The following is a 22002-nucleotide window of genomic DNA, read 5'->3' as shown; positions in this document are numbered from 1 at the left end:
TTTCTCGTCCACTGTTATTCTGTATAAGAGAACTTCTGTATCATTTCCATGGTCCTTAAATATTTTCCAGTCATCTCCATCTCATTTTCCTCTCCCTCAGAGGCCACAACTTCTGTAAGAGAATGTGGAACAAGAGTTGGAATAATCCCAGGTTACCTCTGTTCGGGGGCTAACTGTACTTTCTAATAACTTCCCGAGAGTCTTGCCTGAAATACAAAACTCTTTGAATTTCCCAGATTTGGCATATTAGGCAAAAATGTTGCAGATGTTCAATATGTGACATCAATAAATACAATTTAGACTCTTCAGCTTTTCCTCCTTACGTCTTGTGCCTTGTGTCTAAGGACCCTTCATGAGGGCCTCATGGGGCACATTCCCTGACAGTTATATAGGTGATTTGGGCCCAAATCTATATCCCTGTGACTAAACCCTAAAAGGGGGGCTGGGTCAGTGGTGGAAGACTTTCCCTGCAAACTTACTGAAGGAATGATATGTTCCATGGGAAATATATGGAATAACTCTTATAACTAGAAATTTCAGAGAAATAAATTCACTGGTTGTATAGAAGAAACACAGTTTTTTTGTTTTCCTTTTAAGAGCCGACGCCCATTTCATGTCATTGACTACATGACCACAATCCCTTCTTATTTCAGATACTACTGAGGGCATCTCTGACAAAACTCTGGAAACTGGAAGTGCCAACATAGGTCAGGAATTCTGAACATGGCCCCTGGGGCAATACAGCCTATGGAAGCAGAGCCCCAGAATGTCCTGTCCAGTCTGTATATCTCCCATTTTTTTCTCAGAGGCCACAACTATCCCAGGAGGCAGTGGGAGCACTCGAGCAGGACTGCCAGGAGGTGAGCTTTTCAGTCTGAGGCTTGGGGGGCTCTCATCATCTCTCTATTTGGGTTGCTACAGTGAACAAATACTATGAAGGAGTGGGGGTTAGGAGGTCTTCATTTTTTCTTGGGCCGTTATTTTATTGAATCAACCTGGGCAATTATTCTGCTTAGGAATTCCATGACCTCAGATGTCTCAGCCAGGCTATTCCTCAGTGTCCTGGCTTACAGAGACATTTCTTTTTTCTGGTAAGAGGTATGAGAGCATATTGCGTATATTCCAGCCCCCAGGGCTTCCAAATTTCCAATCCTTCTTACCCAGTTGACCTTTCCCCCAACAGCGCTCCACTTTCTATAATTCCTCTCGTTTACTTATACATGATGTTTGCTGTTTATTCTCTATCTCCCCTCATGGGAAAGCTTCATGAAGGCAATTGATTATGAAAATTCCCCAGTTTGTATCAAAAAGCCCCACTTACAGAGATAAAACCATACTTTATTCCTCCCTTAAGCACCTTCTGTCCCTGGAAGCGAAACAGGTAAGGGTGATTTAAAGCTCTTTTCTCTACTTGCCTCAAACTGAAAAGTAAATCCCCGTAGCAACACATCCATCCCAGGTTGGCCTGGGAAATGAAATGCTAGGAAGTTGTTCATTCCATTCCCTACAGAGATAGAGTATACTCAGGAAAGGGCGTCCAGTGCTTTTGGGCCACATTGATGCTTCCAAGATTAATTGGGGAGGTAATGAATGCTTCATTGTTCCATTTGCTTTTTTGCATTTTAGGTACCACTGGAGAATTTTCTGGAACAACCATTATAGCTGGAAGTTCTAACACAAGTAGGTTAACAAGAAGGAAATGCCTTTTAATCTCAGATGTTCATGCTATCTCTTGTAGGGCTGCTATGATAAAATAACACCCCAGTATCTCGTCCCAGTATTCCAAGTTCCCAGCCTTCATCATTTTCTTATTTCTTCCCTCAGAGGCCACAACTTCCACAGAAGAGACTAGTACTACTGGAACTGGATTTAAAAGTGGTGAGAATAGACAGCCCATAATTCAGGGTCATCGGGATCAGGACTCTGAGCTTTTCTTGAGAGAGTTTGCATTCTGTTTATGGACATTGCAAGTGAATCAAAATACATTTATTATTAGAGAAAAAAATCTTTTTGAAAATCTATTAATTCTCGAATTGAGCTTCACTGCTCCAAGTCCAATGATGGGATTTCCCAATTGTTGTTATAACAAACACCAGCATTTTAGCTGGAATCTAGAAAGTTTTCTGTATGCATGTGTGAAATAGACAAAAGCACCATGGAACTAGGACATACGCATGTATGTGTGTGTGTATGTATAAAAATTTGCACGTTCCGTATTTTCTCCTGCATCTAAAGTTTTCAGCATATTTAAATCTCCCCATCCCCTTTTTTCTGCTTTATAGCAGGCATCACTGCAGCACCAGGGAACCAAGCAGGTGAGCACTGGGGAAATGCATCTATTAATAGTTTCCCTTTTATGAAATCTTAGGCAGAAGTACCTTAAATTGGAAGCATTGTTTCTCCATTTGCTTTCGTTATTAATTGTTGAAAACAGGCAAATACGTCAAATTCATCATCTGCCATATGCTCAGAGAAAAATTTCTGTTATGGCAAATAAACACATTATATCCCTTTTAGATTCAGGTACTCCTTTGACTTAGGGAGTCACCATGATCACCTCAGTTCTTTTGTGTTTCAGGTACCTCCAGGGTAGCCCCTGGCACAACAGTTGCCCCTGGAAGTTTCAGCACAGGTGAGTCTGCAGTCTGGTGGACTCGTGTATGTTCTACAATGGCACGTATTCCCCTTTGGTGCTTCTACGCAGAAGCACGACCATTTCATTCCAAACTCCCTGAAACTTTTCATTTTGTGTCTTTCTGCTCTCAGCAACCACAACTTCTCCTGGAGAAAGTGGACTGACGGAAGTAGAAACCACTACAGGTAAGCCCCGACAGACCACTGCCTACCTAGCCAGAGTTGCGTGAACTGTATCTAGTATTTGAACTTCTTGTGAAGACCATTTTCTAAACAAAAATCACTGGGTAGCCAGGATTTTACCTAGTAACTAAAGGTCAGACACACAAGCTCTTTTTTTCCTCCTTTCCTCTGATTTGAAGAGGCTTCACCATGGAGCTAAGGCACTCAAAATCAAGTGATTAGGAGAGAAACATCTTTCTTTTCTCTCATCAATATCTAAAGGAAGTAATTGAGTTATTGACACTTTTGTCATTAAATTTTCTGTGGGATAACAGTGGTGTACGGGAAACATATACAGATTAACTCCTGATTCTAGAAACCTCTGAAAAGAGCTTGTTGGCATATTCAGAAAACACATGGTTCTCTCACCCCCACCCTAGGCCACTTCCTTCTCATCATGCATAAAGACTTGACATTTTGATTCCTATAATTCTGTGATCCAAGTTCCAGTATGGTAGCCACTGGCAAAATTTTTGCACATTAAGACTTTAATACCTAGATATGCTTATTACTATTATCATTATTTATCAGTTGAATTCCTTACTATATACATTTTTATTAAGAAGTTTGCATATCTTATTCCAATTAGGGACTACCTAAGGTCCAATTAAGAATCATATGAGTTAAAAATTTTTAATCCCCAGTTTTTAAACAATTAAACTTGTGTGTTGAAAATATATATCACTTTTACAGTCAGAAAGGCTTTTTTTCTGACTTAATAGTAGGTGACGAGACATTTTCGATTGTGCTTATCTCATGTAGTAACATCACCTTAGATCATCTTTCTTTAACACTCTGGTTTTCTTTCCTTTTTTAAGAAACCACAACTTTCCTAGGAGAAAGTGGCACCACCGGAGCAGAAATAAAATCAGGTGACAATTTAGGGGTTTTCATTATTTACTGTTGTAGTTTGACTCCAGGTTGACCGATTTGTTAGAATAGATTTTTTTAATGAGCTTTTTATTTTGGAATAATTTTAAATTATAAAAAATTTGCAACAATAATGCAGAGAATCCCTTTAATGTGGAATAGTGTTTTTTTAATTTCCTTTCGAGGCTATAATATTTCGAGGGAATCAGGATTTCTTTTTAGATTTGGATTTGAAACTACTTGGGCCCAAATTTCCCAAAGGCTTTCCCTTCTCAGGGATTAACCTCAGGGTTCTGAGTCTCTGGAGAAGAGAGTTACAATAATTCAGGCTCTGAAATGGTTTTCCCTTTGAAAAGAGCTTGATCTATATAACATCACAGTACTGATTTCTGTTCAGCATAGAAATCAGTAAGATGTCATATTTTAGTTCAAAGATAAAAATTCAAAATGTTCTTTTTTTCCCGTTTTCTTTTCATTAGGAGCCACCACTGGAGCATTAGGAAGTAAGACAGGTAGACATGGGAAAAGCCTTTGATATGACCTTCAACTTTGCCAAAAAAAGATGAGGGCAGGGATATTAGCCACTGCATTAACTTTGGCCTTACAGAGGCACATGGTAAACATGGAAGATGTCTCTTCTCTTGTCAGTTATAAGTCCAGGAAGTGTCTTTTGTTGCTCCAAAGTCATAGATAGGCATGTTGTTGGCCACATTCTTCTAAGGATTACAAAAGTGTCAGCATGTTGATCTTTCTCTTTTTCCCCTACCTAGGCACTGCTAGAGTACCCTCTGGTACAATAGTTGCACCCGGGAGCTCCAGCTCAGGTAAATCAACAATCTGCGAAGGATCACTGCCTGGGAAGGACTCCTCAATAAGTTGTCTCCCTGGGTGATCCTACCATACTTTTCTCAGATTCTTAAAATATTTGCCCTCACTACAATTATTTCTACCCTTTCTCAGATGCCACAAGTTTCTCAAGAACCACTGAGGCAATAACAGTCCTAGGTAAAAATGGGACGTCTGTGAATTCCTTCTAACAATTCAAATTGATTGAAATAGAGTGATTTCTGCCCTGTGGAAATCTTTGAGCCCCCAAATCCTTATGTTTACATATAGCAGAATATTTTCTCTTATTTCTTCTTCAGAAGCCAAGACTACTACACCAGAGAGCCAAGTCTCTGGCAGTCAAACAGGTGAGTATGATACAAATATGAATATCTCTGATATTTACCAATATTCAGAATTGGGAGACTTCTAATGTGAGAGTTTAGCCATTTTTTGGGGTGGGGGGGAGAAATCCACTTGTGGAAATGTGTATAAGGAACCCTGGAAGAGGCCTTCTATGATTTAAAATAAATGTATAATGTTTTTCTTCTTAGCCCTTCTTTTAATGTAAAGGAAATGACTTATCAGGCCCTTCCTCATTGTAATTCCAGACACCAATGGAGTAGTCTCTGGCACAACTCTTGCACCTGGAAGTTCTATCCCAGGTAAGTGGATATTTTCAAAGCCCATCATCCCTGTTTAACCTCAGAGAGGAATATGTGTCCCCAAACATACTTTCTACTTTCTTCATTGCCTCTTCCAGGGGCCAAAGTTTCCTTAGAAACCATCAGAGCCACTGTAATGAAATCAGTGAGGACTACGAATCCAGATGTTAGCACTGCCGTCAATGCCATCATGAATTTGCCTCTGGATCTAAAATATTGCCATACAGAAAGGGCAGGTCCTTCTCATACACCAGGCCAGCCATGCTGTTGACACACAATGCAGCTGGTTTCTGGACCAGCCTTTTCCAGTACCTGGCCTTGTGATGTAGGTTTCTTGAGAGAGTGATAGGAGTAGTAATTCTCTAGATGATTAACCCATTGGGTACAGGCAGCCCTACAGAATCAGCAGGAGTTAACACTGGCCCAGAAGGTTCTGTCTCAGGTAAACAGATAACTAAAATGAACTGAGAAATGGTTTGCTTCTCATTTGACTTTTCATCTTGAGCTTTAAATATTAAATTGCATAATGGTTGCCTCAGTGATTAATTAAAGGTCAAACATACTCAGTCTTTTACCTACTTTCAATGATCAGGAACCACCTCTGGAGCATCAGGCAATCAAATCACTGGAAGTAAAACAGGTAAATCTAAAAAATTCCTTTGTCTCCCATTTGAGGATTTTACATTATATCTGTTAAGTAAGCCTATTAGAAATAGGCTCCTTAGAGGGAAAAGGCTTCATTTATTTTGTTCATTGATCCCTAGTACTAAACAGGGCTCAATTAATGTTTACTGAATGAATGAGATAATTGATACATGGGAAAAATATATGGTTTAGTCAAGGAGCAGAAAGGCCAAGGAAAGGACATGCTTATGGGACTGCCTTGTAGCTAAGTTGTGCATGTGAGTGGTGTCTCCTGGAGCTGGACAATGCATGGAGCATTGCTGAATAATGTGGCTTTGGAGATACACATTTCATTGCTACCTAGATTGCCTCAGTGCATTCTTCGTGATGATACCATGGCTTTCTCATTTCAGGCACCACTGGTGTGGCCTTGAGCACAACTGTTGCACCTGGAAGTTCCAGTACAGGTAGGGTAACAAGCTTGGAAGAAAATGCCCCTTCTGGAAATAAGGTGACCAGAAATGTCTTTCACATTACTCTTCTCATGTAAGACTATCGCAGTATGTATTTTCTTCTTCCTAAATTCCCATCCTTTACCTGTTTCTTTTTCTTCCAGAAGCCACAACTTCCACAGGAGTCAGTGGAACCACTACAGCAGGGTGGAAAACAGGTGAGAATTAATGGTGTATGTGTGAGAGTGTGTATGTGTGACTTTTGGGTGATAAATTACAATTATACTTTGCTGTTTTGTAGGATAGTTTCTTGGGGAGGGGCTTTGTAGGAACTATCATCTAAGATCAATAATGTTTTCTTTTGAAACTTGATTTCCAATCAGTTTGGGAAGATTTTTAAAGTCCTTCCATATCCAGAGCCCAGCCTCGCATATGAAGATCCCTTCAAATGAGAGTGGAAGTGATAATGGTCTGGAATGTTTTTTCCTCCCATTGTAGGTACCACAGAAGGAACTACAGGCTCAGAGCATTCTATTTCAGGTAAACAGAAGGCTGAAATGAACAAAGAAAACTTACCTCACACAGTATATTCTTCCATGAGCACAAAAGTGACTGAAATGGATAGTAGTTATCCCAATAATTGGAGTCTACCTTTACCCTCAAAACTTTTCCTATTTTCATCATTTTAGGAGCTACCACTAGAGGGTCAGTAAAACAAGGAACTGGAAGCACAATAGGTAAATATGGCAGCAAAGGGGGCCAATTGATGACTGTGATTAAGTTCCCAAAATGGGAGTGGTCCTATGTTGAGGAATTTGCATCTTTGATTTGGGATTAAAACTATACACAAGAAAACACAAATAATTCACCACCAGTTGGGGGTGCGGAACAAACTCAAAAGACAAGTTGATTCCCTGCCAACCCAGTCCCTCCCCCATGAGAGGAAAAGTCACCACTATCCTTCTTGTCGCAGGCACCACTAGGCTGGCCTCTGGCACCACACTTGAACCTAGGAGTTTTAACACAGGTGAGCCGACCAGCTGGTGAGAACCCTCCACAGCATGGGGTCTAGTAGTAAAGTCTCTCTTGGTATTGTTACCAAGAAAAGTGCACCCTTAACTTTCCTCAGAATACTAAATCCTGGTCACCTCACATTGTTTTATGTTTTCTCTTACAAGCTACAACATCCGTTGGAGGTGGTGGAACCACAGGACGTGGAATGAGTACAGGTGAGTACACAAGCTTTCTAACCTCTTCTCTTTTCACTTGCAACAATAGCAATATGGTAGCTAACAGCTATCTAGAATGAACTATGTGCCAGGCACTAGTCTACATCCTTCTCATTATTGTTTTCAAAAATTTTATAGATGAGAAACCTATGGTTCAAGTTACCTTGGGTAACTTGCCCAAGATCACACAGCAAGTGAACAGCACATTGCAACTCAGGCCATCTGACTCTGGAGTCCATCCTCTTAATGATGACACTATACTATTACTACACTATACCATGAGATTCCTTTGCCACATATCTAAACTTTTCTAGAACACTAAAATTTCTAGTATCAGTATTTTACCTAAATGAAAATTTAACAGGTAATCAGTCCTGCTTTGTTTCTTCTTCTAGGAGTGTCAGGTAGCCAAGTCACTAACATTCAACCAGGTAAGTAAAGGAGGATATCTTCGTTTTGTTGTCCATGAGCCCAAAGGGGTGTTATCACTAAGGCTCCACCACTACCTCATGTTGCACCCTCCCCTGCCACCAAGTTTATATCAAGAATGAAGCATTCATTACATGAGCAAACACACAATAGCTGTGGAACAAGTTATTCCTAGAAATGGTCTTTTCACATAATAAAGAATTATGTAGTGTCCCCAGTCCTATTCTAGAATATGTCGCTCTTATTGTAGGTATGAAATTGACATAATGATACTATTCCTTTTTTTTTGTTTTAGGTACTACTGGAGTGGTCCCTGGCAGCACCATCTCATCTGGCAGTTCCAACACAGGTGAGTCAATAAGGAAACAGGTGCTATGATTTCTTTCTTTTTCTTCTCTGAAGTTACAACTTCCATAGAAAGGAGCCTATGAAAGTGGAATTGGTAACTCTTGAGTTCCCAATAATTTCTATTTGGCTTTTGCATTTTCAGAGAGACCATTGTTAGACAAAGCTTATATTATAAAAATATCACTTCACCTAAGAGAAACCCTTATACCGTAATTCTGAAGAGGCTCAGAGTCCAGAAAGGTTCCCCTCTTCACATTCAAGCTATTACCTCAGAGCATATGGAGACAGTAAAATCTATATAGTTCTATTTAGGAAAGCAGAGGCAATGGACGTAACTCTGGAGGTTTAGGTCTATTATATTTTGGATTTAAGAAGTTACAAGTTTGTTAATTGAATACAGTGGAATACCTTTATACAAATATTGTTTCTATTTCTTGTCATTAAAAGCTACCATTGGTACGTCCAAGAGGTCAAGCCCTGGAAGTGAAACAGGTAACCATGGGAAAGGCCCTGAGCTTTCTAACATTTAATCCCCGGGAAGCAAATAATCAAGGCTGGACCATGAGCTAATGAGTTTATTGTGGCTCTGAGTTTAAAAATAGAGAAAGCACTTCACCTTCACAGAGTAGCCCAGAAGGATCTTCTGCTACTTTCGAGCCATAGACAATCATTGTTACCGATGCTCTTCTTGGGATGGTAAATGCATCACTATTTGGATTCTCTTTCTCTCCCCTCTGCATTAGGCACCACTGGTGTAGTCTCTGGCACAACAGTTGCCTCTGGAAGTTCCAACACAGGTATATCAATAGTGCCTCCTACAACCCCTCCCCACAACATACACATTCCCTGACATACCCTGGGGGTACCACCAAATGTTTCTCAGTTAGGCGATCTGAATTTACTTCTCTTCTCCTTTTTTGCTTTCACATAGAGGCCACAACTGCTTTGGGAGGTAGTGGAACCACCAAGGCTGGAACTAAAATAGGTGTGTGCAAGTAGTCAAAAAATATTTTTCTCTTCATCTTAAGATAAATCATGTTGGCAATAGTGAACTTAGTGGAAATTTTACTCAATCTCTTTGAGTACAAATTGCCAGAATATTAACACTTTACTCCCTGTGAACCACCCTTTATGTATTTGTAATGCAATGGTATAATAGAGACCACGTGTGATGTATCACTTAAAGCAAGAAAGTTCCTGATATAAAGTTCACTCAAGAAACCCATTGTTATAAACTAAATCCAAGTTTTAGGTAAAATAATTCATAAATTGATTTTATCCTCTTGTGGTTTCAGTTACCACTGGGATAACTACTAGTACAACCATTGCACCTGGGAATTCCAACACAAGTAAGTCATGTAAGAGTTGGGGAAACCTGCCTCTGTGAACTTCAGAGGACCTGATGTCTCCCACAGGGATATTACATAAAGTAATACTACTACACATTTTTCTAAATGTCTGCATTCTTTACCACTTTCTCCTATTTCTCAGAGGCTATAACTTCTATAGAAGTTGAAACTACTACCACTGCAGTTGCAATGGCAACTGGTAAGTGGTATGCTCTTTCAGCCTTTTGGGTTCTCAACAATTCTCTGCTTGAGTTTGTGGTAGATGATGAATAAGTGAGGCTGAAACAGGGTTTTGTATTTCATTTGAAGAAATATATGTCAAGTAAATCATCTTTGGCCCTTGCTCTTCAGACTGATTTTTCTTTGCACACCAGCCTTTTAGATGTGGTTTTATGAAATTAGGAATGATGTGTTGTTGCTCTCAATCCTTTATCCATCTTGCTTTTGTAGGTACTACTTTAGGATCATCTGGAGTTTCCGGGGGCCCAGAAAATTCCAGTCCTGGTTAGTAGAGATGTTTAATTCACCCATCATGGACTTCTGTTGAGTATAAATGTATTCTCATGGGTTTATCCTCATGACTAAGGTTCTAACAAATTCAATTTTTACAATTCACCCCCTACTTCCAAGGAATCCCCACTAAAGCACCAGGGAGCCAAGTCACAGGAAGTAAAACAGGTGAGCAGATGAAAAGCACTTTCCAAAATATTTAACCATAGAAAAAGAGCTCCAGAATGAGAGTTTTGCCATATATTGGGTTTGGAGGAATGAGAAAGTCTGTGAGAAAACATGGTTTTTGCTTCTCTTTGCATAAAGAAACCATTTTACTGCTTATAAGAAATATGTAAATTTGTCCAAGTCTATGCTATTCTAGGAACAAAAAAATCATTACTATGATTTCTTTGTCTATTTTGTAATCTATCCATCCCAAATCTTATTTTCATTTCAAATTCCACTGGAGCAGCTTCTTTCATCACATTTGTTGCTGGAAATTCCAACAGGAAGTAGTCAAAGCTACCAAAGAAAGCTCTTAGTAGTATCTCAGCAAAAAGCAGTCTTCTTTGAGAATATGTCTTCTATAACAACACAAAATATTTTCTAGATTTCAAATTTAAAATCACCTCATTTTATTTATTTTTTACTCCCAGGAACTACAACTTCAGTGCTAAGCAACAATACCACTGGGAGTAAAATACAAACACGTCGCTGCATTGCAGATTGTTGGGATTTCATTGATTACTGGTGGCATTTTGCCTCTGACCAGAGATGATAAAACTTTTCATTTGAAGATTTTATTAATAGTAGAGTCAATTGGGTTGGTCATATCAATGCTCTGGAATTCCCTGGACTAAAGAGTTAATTAGATGCAGCTTTATTAAGACATAGCTTCCCAGAAGTAAATACTTCAATGGAGACAGGAGTCTTTTTAGGTAAAATATTTCCATACTTGTCTTTGCAGGCACTACTCTTATATCAGGTAAAGTCACCAGTAACCAAGAAGTTTCCAACCCAGATAAATGAAGATGACTGAAATAAAATTAAGACATTTGGGGTGGGGGGAATCTTACATAGAAATTTTTAATTTATTCAAGGAAAAGAATATTTTATCTATTATATTTAAAAGGATGGGGATGTAAAATAGCCTGGAATGTTCAGGTAACTGTAACACAGTGTGCTTGTGGAATACGACCCAGATGTTGGGAAAGCATTGCAAGAGAGGATACTAGGAGGTTTTTTGGAGCTTTGAGATGGCAAAGTTAAGACAGAAATGTTTTAAAATGAAGGGGAAGAAGGAGATCAACTCCACAATTCTGTATTCTATAATGAGAATATTATAATATAGGGCTTAGTTATAACATAAAAAATTTAAAACTTGATTCTATGGGCAATGAGGAGCAATTGCAAGGTTTTAGGTAGGTTGATTGCCATGCCCAAATTGGATTAATTAGTCACAAGGTAGAAAGAAGATTGATATGAAGGAGAGTAAGAAGGGTTGGTGGAGGCATGTTGTCTAGTTTGGAGTCTGCTTAAAGTGACAGATGACTAGATACTGAAATAAGGCAGTCACATGGGGTAGCAGGGGCAGGAGTGTTGTTGGCCAGTTAGAATCAACTAATGTGGTTGAGAGGATGAAGGAGAGGAAGAAGTTTGGATGAGTCCTAGTTCATGGCATGGGTGCTTGGGTGGATGCATGATGGTGCCATCCACTATGTTTGGGAATATACTGGAGTGAAAAAATGCTAATTGATAGATGTATTGAGATCACATTCTGATAGCTTGAGTTTGAATTGCTTTCAGGTTTCCAGGTAGTTGTGCCCAGCAGAGCTGATGAGGGTGACTAGAGCCCAGAAGAGAAGCCAAAACTGGAGTTAGAGATTTGTCAGTCATTTTCTCACAAATGATATTTGAAACTATGGATGCCGATAAATTTATGTAGTATAATCATGTAGAATGAGAAAACAGAATTCTTGGGTTCACCAGTATCTATAAAGAGTGGATAAAGGAACCTGGAAAGGGGAGCAGTTTGGGTTCAGCAATTGCCAATGTGTTTGACTTAGCATAACTCAGAGTATGGGAGCACTGGAATGTACCACACTATGACCAGGAGACCACATTGCCTCTAATTTAGAAATTCAGAATCTCAAACAGTATCAGCCAGAATTTACTGGGAACTTGTAGTTTTTTGAACGTTTCATTTTTCAGGGACTCTAGCCTCATAGTTATACAACTTTGAAAGGAGAAGAGGGAAACTTGAAAGAATTAAAATATCAAGATTCAAAATTCTTTCCATTTTTTAACCTTCAGGAGTCACCAGCGTAATTCCAGGAAGCCAACTGCCTGGAAATCAAGCAGGTGAGCTTGGGGAATTGAAAAAGGTAAGGAGTGGGAATGCTTCTGTCTCCATGACACTAACTCTGGAAAGGGATCCCAGAAGATGCAGCTTACCACAAGAACATAAAAGAATAGGGAAAAGCATGTTTATTTCACCTCCTGGAATAAAAAATCCATTGTTTCACAGAAACATATGGATTTGTCCTAAGTCATGATCCCTATTCAATAAGAAAGACATTGCTCCCTCTTTCTTCTCTCTCCTATCCCAGGTTCCACTGGGACAGGCTCTGGAACTACAGCTTCACCTGGAGGTTTCAGAACAGGTAAGTCAGGTAGTAAAAGGAATACTCCTTTAAATGGCTGTAGGGACAGGGTCATATACTGCCATATCATTTGCATATTAACAAACTCTCCATCTTCTCAATTTTCCTTCTTTGCTCTCATAGAGGCTACAACTTTGAAAGGAGTTGGAACCACTGAAGCAAAAATGGCATTAGGTAAGTTTTACAGGATTTTTGATTCTTAATTTTTCCATTTGCTTTTACTATATATAGATTTTCAATGATAGTTCGCTTCACATAGTTCCATACCTTTCTCAGCGATTGCTCAGACTTTGAAAATGAATATGGCTAAGAAGTGGTTGCTTTTCCTTTAATAGCAGATCATAAGGTGAACCTAGATTAACTCTCCAGTTTTTCCTAAAGGACATATTATAGATATAATTCTCTAGACACATCATTTCTTTACTCCCTGTTTTGTCAGACAACACTACAGGATCAACGGGAGTCACCAGCAGCCAAGAAGGTCAGTAGAGGTTACTAGAATAGATGCAAGTAGTTTTGCTAAATAAGGCTTTGATTAAGATGCCTAACCCTTGATCACAAGTTTAGTCAGTTTGTTTTTCTGGTTTTCTTCCCCTGGAGAAACTTCTCCCTCTTATTACATTTACTCTAGAAAACTTTACTGGAAGTAAATCATATGCATATAAGAAAAACCTTCTCTAATTTAGTAATCAGTCTAGATGATTCTAGATCTAGAGAATTGAGATCTATGAGGCAATTGTGACTTTTCTCCCTCATATTTTCGTGAACATGCAATCATGAAAGTACATTGGAAAACATGCCAGGCCTAACATTTGGTGCAAGAAAATATGTCAAATTGTTTTCTATTGCTTCAGACAAACAGGAGAATTTGACAATACCATATTTTTCTTAAGATGAGAAAAACTTGGTGAGACTTATCCTTCCCTCTTATTACAGGCACCAATGGCACAGCCTCTGGCACAACAGCTATTTCTGGAGTTTCCAGCACAGGTAAATAAATATTTAGTAAGTAACGCTACGTGTCTAAGACTAGAAAAATAAGATCCCTCTTTTGGAACTGATTGCTGTCGCGTCAGCATAGCTACAGCAGCTATGTTGTACCTACCTCATTCTCCTTTGCCTTTCTTAGGTGTAAATGAGTGTCAGTGGTTTAAATCTGTTGGTTTCTCATTAATGACTCCTACTGTTGCTTCAACATAGGGGGATATTGAGGATAAAGATAGAGGCCCAGGAAATGGGATAGAATCTCATTAGAGAATTTATCTTTTCTGGACATTTAAAGTTATCTTTTTGTTCTGGGTTTCTGGGGTTAGAGGAGAGAGGCGAGGCTGAAATCTTGGCCATCACAGATATTTTCTCGTTTTCTCTATCTTATAACTTCTATTCCTGCAACCTCCGAACTAATACAGGAGAACAAGGAAACCAAGTTATGTGAAGTAAAACAGTTAAGTGTGAGAAAAGCACTTGTCACTTAGAGAAGGGGGACTCAGAAGTGAAAACTTTATCAGGGTCATAGGAAAACATTCAGTTCACCTCTGTGAGCAAGAAGTTGCTAAGATAGAACCTCTTAATGTTTCAATGGCAGCGGCATGAGCTTGGTGTTAGTAGATGCATTGGTATGCTCCAGGTGCTTTGACACTCTTGGTCCATGGGGAGGTGTCTCAGGGGACATGCTCTTCTCAAACCAGAAACAGTTTATTGCTCTTCCCTTGCTCATTTTAGGTACCACTAATGAAGCATCTGAAACAACCATTGCTCCTGGAATTTCCACCACAGGTAAGTCAAATAATAATAAATGAATTTTTTTTCGTGGCATCTCAGGACAGGATAGCTTATCTGCAGTTCACATAGAAGTAGAGAATAGAATGGTAGTTACCAGGGGCTGGAGTGGTTTGTGTGTAGGGGGTGGGCTTGGGGAGATTTTGGTCAAAGGATACAAAATTTTAGTTAGGAGGAATAAGTTCAAGAGATCTATTATATAACATGACTGTAACTAGTTTATATATAGTATTCTTGCAAAATGCTAAGAGTGTGTTCTCACCACAAAAATAATAAGTGAGGTAATGCCATATGTTAGTTGGCTAGAATTTACTCATTTCACAATGTATCTTAAAAATCATGTATCGAATAGTTTTATCTGTCAATTTTTTAAAGATAAATTTAAAAGTGTTTTAATGAAGTTAAGCTCTAGCTTCTCTAGGTCCCTCTACTCTCACCACTTGTGTTCGTTTTGTAGCAGTTACTGCTTCCACAGGAGTCAAAGAAATCTCTGGAACTGGAGTGCAAACAGGTGAATGATCAGGGTGGCTTTGATTACACATAGGAGCTGAGTTAGGGGGAAAGGGATGGTAGGAAAGGAGAGGAGGAAGGGGAGAGGAACAGAGAGAGGGGAAAAGGAAGACACCCTTCACCTTTTGAGGGGGACATGACTTTGCTGTTCCACTGGGGATACCTTTCTTCCCTGGGAGTTTTTGGTTTAAGCTTTCACTGGAGCTCCCTGCTCTAAAGACTTATTCAGCTGGCTTTTGAATTGTGAGAAGGGGATGGTGAGGGGGGCAAGTCCTGCAGTCTTTTACATTTCTTCTTGCAGGTTCCACCGCAGTTGCGGCAGGAGTCACAACAAGCCCACATGTATCCCAGCCAGGTAAAATGAAATGCCCAAATGAACCTGATGACTTGTCTATTCCACACGATGCTCTCCTTGAACATGAATGTGTGCTGTCATCTGTGCATGCGTGCACACACAGACTTGATATGTGCATGTTATTCTAATAAAATCTCAATACCGTCCTCTTATTTTCCCCTAGAAACCACTGTAGTGACAACAGGGGATCAAGAAACTGAAAATAAAACAGGTCAGTATGGAAAAAGCCCTAATTTCTTTGTTATTATTTCAACTAACATTTCTTTATCTTGTATGTGCCAGACTGTGTCAGAGACATTAATAGCAAACACATCAGTTAAGGTACAGCATTCTCCATTTTATATTTTGTGTGTGTGTATCAGGGGGAGAGATTATGGGCACAGATATTATCATTACTACGTATTTAATGATAACCCTGAAACATGTGTTGTCCCAGGGGGTGGGGTGAGAGTGGAGTGTTCGTTTCTGCTTATCAGTTGGTAGTGTTGAGTGAGAGCATCAGAAAGGAGACGATTGAGTTTAACATTGGCTGAGGTGGGGAGGGAATTCCTGCCAAACTGCCTTGGAACAGACAAAGACATGAGACCACAGGTGAGAGTTCAGGAATCAACCAGGTGTTGGCAATGACTATGAGGTTGAGGGAGGAAATGGGATTGGAAAGGTAAGTAAAGTTCATGAAGAACCAAACTTAAATGAGACTTTATCCTTATAGTAAATGAGATCTCCTTAAGAATTCTATCAAGAGAATAATAATGATCAGATAGTTGTTTTAGAGAAATTATTCTGGTAGCAGTGTGGAGATTAGGAGATTGTTCTTTACGGCTCCCCTTAAAAATATCTCCAGTGAACTCTTGTATTTCTGGTAAGGGAAGATTTTCTGCTGTATTTATGCCTAACTGATCACTTCTCTCTCCTATTGCTGGTTTCTGCTAAGCATTCATAATTAGGAACTAGTGTATCCTCCCTTGGTAAGGAGTTAGAGACATTTGATCCCCCAAATTTCAAACCTATAACTCCTTTTTATCTATATTTTTATACCTGTTATTAATATTTGGTCACTTTTTCTAAACATGTAGAAATTTTAAGTTCTTTTAAAATATTGTTACTCCTAGGCCAGCTTTTTTCTTGGTAGGTAGAATAAAAATATTTGATTTTTAGCAGTTCTGAAATTTGTGAGTGGATTATTGGGTTAACCAAAAATATATGATGTGTGAAGGCTCAGAAGAATGCTTATGCCCAGTTTAAAGCATTTGATGGGGGTGGAGATAGAAGAAAATTGAAGTACTTCAAGAAGATAAAAAGAAGAAAAAAGTTCTTAAAGGATCAAAAACAGACAATTAATAGTACTTATTTCATCCTATATCTGAATTATCTTTTTTCTTGTTTGGTTATCTATTTTATCGTTCTATTCATTAAACTGTCTTCCAAGAAAATTTTGAAGAGTTTACCTTGATGTTTTCTCCTTTTTCCCTTTGATTTTCATATCTCCTTCCCATTAAAATTTCAAGTACAAAAGGACATACTCTCTAATGGTAGAATTTCAAATGCAATCAGGAGCAAAAAGGGGAGATGGATGGGAATGTGTCTGTTTGTAAGACTAGCTATGGAACCAACTATTTCCAGCAATAGAATAATGAATTAGATAACTAGCCCCATCATTACTGCAGTAACCTCAGAGACTAACATGAGTTTCCCTTTTTTACCCAGAATGTCTAGTATCACTTCCACCAGCTCCAGGTAAGAACGCCACCACTTCAGAATCATTCTGCATTAATGGTTCTTCTTGAAAATCAAATTTCAGAGGTCATGTGAACAAAACTCACTAGACGTGGAAATGTTACAGGAGAACTTGAAGTAGATGAATTTAGCTCTTATTCACCAAATCAATTGGGAGTAACCATCTGTTTTTACATTTACAGATGAAGCCAAACCAAATAAATATACCTGGTTACTTAGATCAAAATAAAGTTTACCTACCGTTTCATGTAATTATCTTGATCAAAATATTGCCACTTTATAGTGAACATTTTTAAAACTTGATAATTCCAGCTTTTTTGAGGGCTTAACTGTAACTATAAAAATTCATGTTATCCAGAGTTCAGTAATTTTAGAAAACTTTGAGTTCCTACTATTCTCAAGACAATGTGATATGCTTTGCAGCACATGGAAAAACATTAGTAAAAAACTCATTCATAGTGGGAGAAGGGAGACTTTCAAACACAAAGACAATTTTTATATCAGGCAGAAAATAAATTTCACAGTAAAAAATATAAACTATTATATAGAGAGTACATGTTATATATCACATATCGTATATTTTCAAGGAATCCCCAGGTATTTCATTACAGAATTGGAGTTTAAGAACAATATGTAGATTAGTTCAGGGCCAGGTAAATGAAAGAAGTGAGACAAAGTTGAGAAAGGTGAGTTTCTGTCACAATATGGGAGACCTTAGAAGTTAAATGCTAGATCAAGGTGTTTATTTTATAAGATTAAGGTGCCACCAAGAGTTTTTAATCAAAGCAGTAATGAGATAAGAATTAGACTTTAGAAAAATTCTTTTACCTATTTTGTAGAGAATTGATTGAATCAGGAAGAGCTCTGTGTCAGAGTAATCCCTTTAAAAAGCCAGTAGAGTATGCTAGATCAAAGATAAGATCTTGCAGTAGTATTGTAGCAAGTAGAACAAGGAAAGAAAGGGATTAAAGTGAGGTGAAGATACAGGATTTGGTAGTATATGCCAAGTGATGGAAGGAATCGAATGGGTCCTAAGTTTTCAGCTTGAATGTTGAAAGAATAGTTCTGTCCTTAACAGGAGGAAGCCAGTTTAGAAGAGAAGCTGGTTTTCCGGGCAAGATGATACAGTCTATTGTGTGCACAGATGGTTTGAGGTTCTTATCGATCTGCCGGGATGCTATTTATTAGGTAGAGAGAACTAGGTCAATAGCTCATGAGAGAGGTCTGGACTTGAGCTAGAAGTTTGAGAGCCATCCACTTGATGTTACCGTAGACATTGTGGAGATGGAAGGAAGAATAGACACAAAACGAGGAGTAAGAAGAGCTACTAGTAAAGACAGGAGCTTCATAGTGTTCAATCTGAAGAAAGCAAAACATTTTTCAAGAAGGTGAGAATTAATAATGTCAACTATGGCAAGGAATTTAAACTGAGAAAGAACCCATGGGTCTGGTAATTATGAAATCTTGGTAATTTGTAGGATTGTGGAAACAGAAGTCAGACTGTAAAACAGTAAGTCAATTAGTAGCCGTAAGATTTATCGACCACTGCCAGGAGAAATTAATAATTATCCTTTGAGGGGATTATAAAAATAGGATATGCTTGTTAGGAACAGTTTGCTTGAAGCAGATGTGATTTATCCACCTTAAGGCACCCTATAATCCTCCATAATTCTATGACTCTGAAATCCTACTGCCAATTACAGTATTAGCCACCTGGTGGTTATCTATAAATAACAGATGGTTATATTTTGCCCAATTTAATTACCATTTATCATTTCATTTTAACAGTTTGTCATGGTCCACTGGGAGAAGAGAAAACTGTAAGTATACAGTTTAGCTCGACTTTAATCCAAAATCTTCCTCATTCTTTTATTTGAATAGAGGTCTAAACTTGGTTTGTATGTGTAGCCTGGAGACACGTGGACTAGCAATTGCCACAGATGTACCTGTACTGCTGCAAAGACTGTAGACTGCAAACCTAAGGAGTGCCCTTCTCCACCCACATGCAACACTGGAGAGAAGCTTGTAAAGTTCGAATCTAATGATACTTGCTGTCAAATCGGATACTGTGGTGTGTATTCATAATATGTTATTTGCATTGAATCTGTTCGTTATTTATTCACATATTCAAGAGATTTTTTGAGTTAATATTTGTCAAACACAATACTAGACAGGTGTATTAATAATAAATAAAACAGAACTAGTTACCTGCATTCTTAAAACTTACCATCTTCAAAATGGGGTATACCCAGAATTAACAGTTATGAATATAATAATCAGTAGATTAAAGGGAGATTATGAGGAGAAATATAATTGGTAGTTGTGATCTTATCTACAATTTGTTTTATTCTAAAATAAACATAATTTTTATTTATAAAATGATGTATTTAATTTTCAGAACCAAGAACATGTTCATTTAACAATATTGACTATGAGGTAAGATTTTTTTTCTTCATTAAAATGTCTTTGTTAAATTATATGAATAAATGTAATGGGTGACTACACTAAGGGACTTTCAGCTTATAATGTGGAAAGAAAATATAGTAATGATGGATTGGAGTCTGTTTATTTTTTTCCCCATATCCATTTCCAAAGGAACATCAAAATTTAACACTCACCATGCCCCTCTTCAAAGGGGGAAAATATAGAACTTGATCATTAACTACTCAGCAGTGGACCTTCTGAACAAAATTTCCCATGGGCCTTGCCAGATGGAGAAGACATACTTTGTAACATTCAAATCAATGAACAGAGTTAAACTGTAATTATAACCAGAAAGATCAGATGGCCAAACTGTCAGAGATCAAATATGAAAACCCAAAGGACTAGAACTCCATTATGTGGATACAACAACACAGTATATTCAAGGCTAGATTTTGACAACTGATTTGGCATTTTGGACAGTAATTTAACTTTTTAGAAAAAGTATCAGGAAGTCATGAAAATCAGATTATTCTCAAATTGATATTAACACATTTGAACTGCTGATACCACACATTGATTTAAAAATCTAAAAATATATATGGTATGTTAGGGAAATAGATAAAACAGCCTGTGAGGGTTTTACTTTCATAATCCTTTTATTTCCACATGGGCTTCTTTGGAAATTAATTTTTAGTTTCCAAAGTTGATCTGACTTGAACCTATATATGATAATATTTCAGGAACAAAAGGAAAGATTTCCTCTAATTGTTTATACGCAAAATAGTTGAAATAGTAAAATTTCAGTTTATCAGAAAGTTCATCTTGTGGTCTGAGGCCCTGATGGCTTCTCAAACTTTTGTTTTAATATTGAACATGAACTAATTATAGAGCAATCTAGAGAGACTTAAAAGTATAGGAACAAAAGCATAAATAGAAGACATCTTGTTAATACTTGCCATTTGTTCTAATCTGAAAAATCTATTTTGTGCCACTTTTTTCCCCACTTAGATTTCTTATTTGTTTTCCTTTAAGCTTAGAACATAACAGTTGGTAAACTGCTTGATCAAATAACTGTTCTTAAAAAAGTCCTGAAAATATAATAGAGTAAATGTTGGTGAATCTTAAGTTGAGGATTGAGAATCTTAACATATTCTGTGTTCTCATTGAAGAACTTTGGTTTATTCACGGAAGTAGGTGGCTTTCTTAACTGTTAACCCGATGGTAGAAAGTGCCTCTGGAAAGCCACTAAGTGTGAATTTGAATTTTTTTTTTACTAGTTTTTTTGTCCACCTCAAAAAAGAAGACAAGGCAAAAAATTATTTTTTCTCCCCCTTCTACTAGATTGGTGCTTCATTTGAGGACCCCAGCAACCCATGTGTCTCCTACTACTGCAATAACACTGGCCTCAGTGCAGTGGTCCAGAACTGCCCAAAGCAGACCTGGTGTGCAGAAGTAAGTCACCTTCTTAACTAATCAACAACAAGATTCACTTCTCATGTTGAACACAAACCCAACCTGTCTTCTTTCTTATTTGAAAAAGTTTGTGTCTCACCAACACATAGATCTCTAATAGATTCCATAGCTTTTTAAACAAATTTATTTCATCCAGAGGCAGAGGATTTCAGATATGTCCACCTTTTATTGTTAAGTATATTTTTCATACCAAGAAAGCCTCATATTTTTCAGGTTCTATAACAATTAATTTGGTGCTATTCTAGAAGACGTTATTATAGAAGGCATTTTGCTATCTTTGTTACACAAACAAAAAAATCCCACCAACTTTTTTTCCCAATAGCTCATGGAATCAGGTTAATCACTGTCTATAAAAATACAAATTTACCATATAATAACATAAATATGTGCTGTTTAGATCTCTTTGTGCCAGTTTTCCTTCATTTCTGTGCCTCCCAAATATAATGAGGTTTTAATATTAATGAATGGTTAAGTTTAAATTATAAAGAGAGGTTGAAATTTAAATTCAGTTCTTTCTGAAAATATAATTGATAATATAAAATTTTATTTTAGAATTCCAATACTGGATTTCAATATCAAGCTTTTATTTTGTTATAATTTTAAGCCTATCAGCATTTCAAAAGTAAAAGGTACAGACCCTAACTGTGAGAAGCATATAGTGTCTAGTAGTAATAGTACTGGTGAAGTATTTTTCAATTAATATGTGAGGAATAATTTATCACATTTTGTCCTTACAAATAATTTAGTTTTAAATATTGTTTTCCTTTTCTACCCATTGTCAGTCTAAATACTCAGTTTCATTTTTATAACTCAGGTCATCGCATTGCTTTCCCACCTCTGCTTACTGGATCGGAGATCAGATTATTCATGTTTTATTTCCCCTTTTGTGATGCTATTTCAATAAATTAAGAAATGCTATATT

At 37.7% G+C, this 22002-nt stretch overlaps 1 protein-coding gene across 1 annotated transcript in view; it reads left to right on the top strand.

The window, feature by feature from the left end:
* Positions 1–22002, top strand: part of MUC19 (mucin 19, oligomeric) — a 151205-nt gene that overhangs the window by 127181 nt on the left and 2022 nt on the right. The window contains 39 exon segments of the mRNA XM_012638394.1: positions 96–175; positions 654–707; positions 807–860; positions 1627–1680; positions 1825–1878; positions 2283–2315; positions 2579–2632; positions 2767–2820; positions 3675–3728; positions 4206–4238; positions 4497–4550; positions 4687–4744; positions 4872–4919; positions 5140–5216; positions 5809–5856; positions 6254–6307; positions 6457–6510; positions 6982–7029; positions 7471–7521; positions 8246–8299; positions 8746–8790; positions 9042–9095; positions 9230–9283; positions 9594–9647; positions 9790–9846; positions 10098–10151; positions 10278–10325; positions 12749–12802; positions 13242–13283; positions 13739–13792; positions 14525–14578; positions 15042–15092; positions 15393–15446; positions 15610–15657; positions 17154–17183; positions 18972–19003; positions 19092–19254; positions 19582–19619; positions 20949–21063. Of these exon segments, the coding sequence (XP_012493848.1) occupies positions 96–175; positions 654–707; positions 807–860; positions 1627–1680; positions 1825–1878; positions 2283–2315; positions 2579–2632; positions 2767–2820; positions 3675–3728; positions 4206–4238; positions 4497–4550; positions 4687–4744; positions 4872–4919; positions 5140–5216; positions 5809–5856; positions 6254–6307; positions 6457–6510; positions 6982–7029; positions 7471–7521; positions 8246–8299; positions 8746–8790; positions 9042–9095; positions 9230–9283; positions 9594–9647; positions 9790–9846; positions 10098–10151; positions 10278–10325; positions 12749–12802; positions 13242–13283; positions 13739–13792; positions 14525–14578; positions 15042–15092; positions 15393–15446; positions 15610–15657; positions 17154–17183; positions 18972–19003; positions 19092–19254; positions 19582–19619; positions 20949–21063 (2171 nt within the window).

Source organism: Propithecus coquereli, unplaced genomic scaffold (assembly GCF_000956105.1).
Source record: "Propithecus coquereli isolate 6110/MARCELLA unplaced genomic scaffold, Pcoq_1.0 Scaffold13, whole genome shotgun sequence".
NCBI classification, from domain to species: Eukaryota; Metazoa; Chordata; class Mammalia; order Primates; family Indriidae; genus Propithecus; species Propithecus coquereli.
Note: the sequence above shows the minus strand (reverse complement) of the source record. Positions and strands in the feature narration are given on the sequence as shown.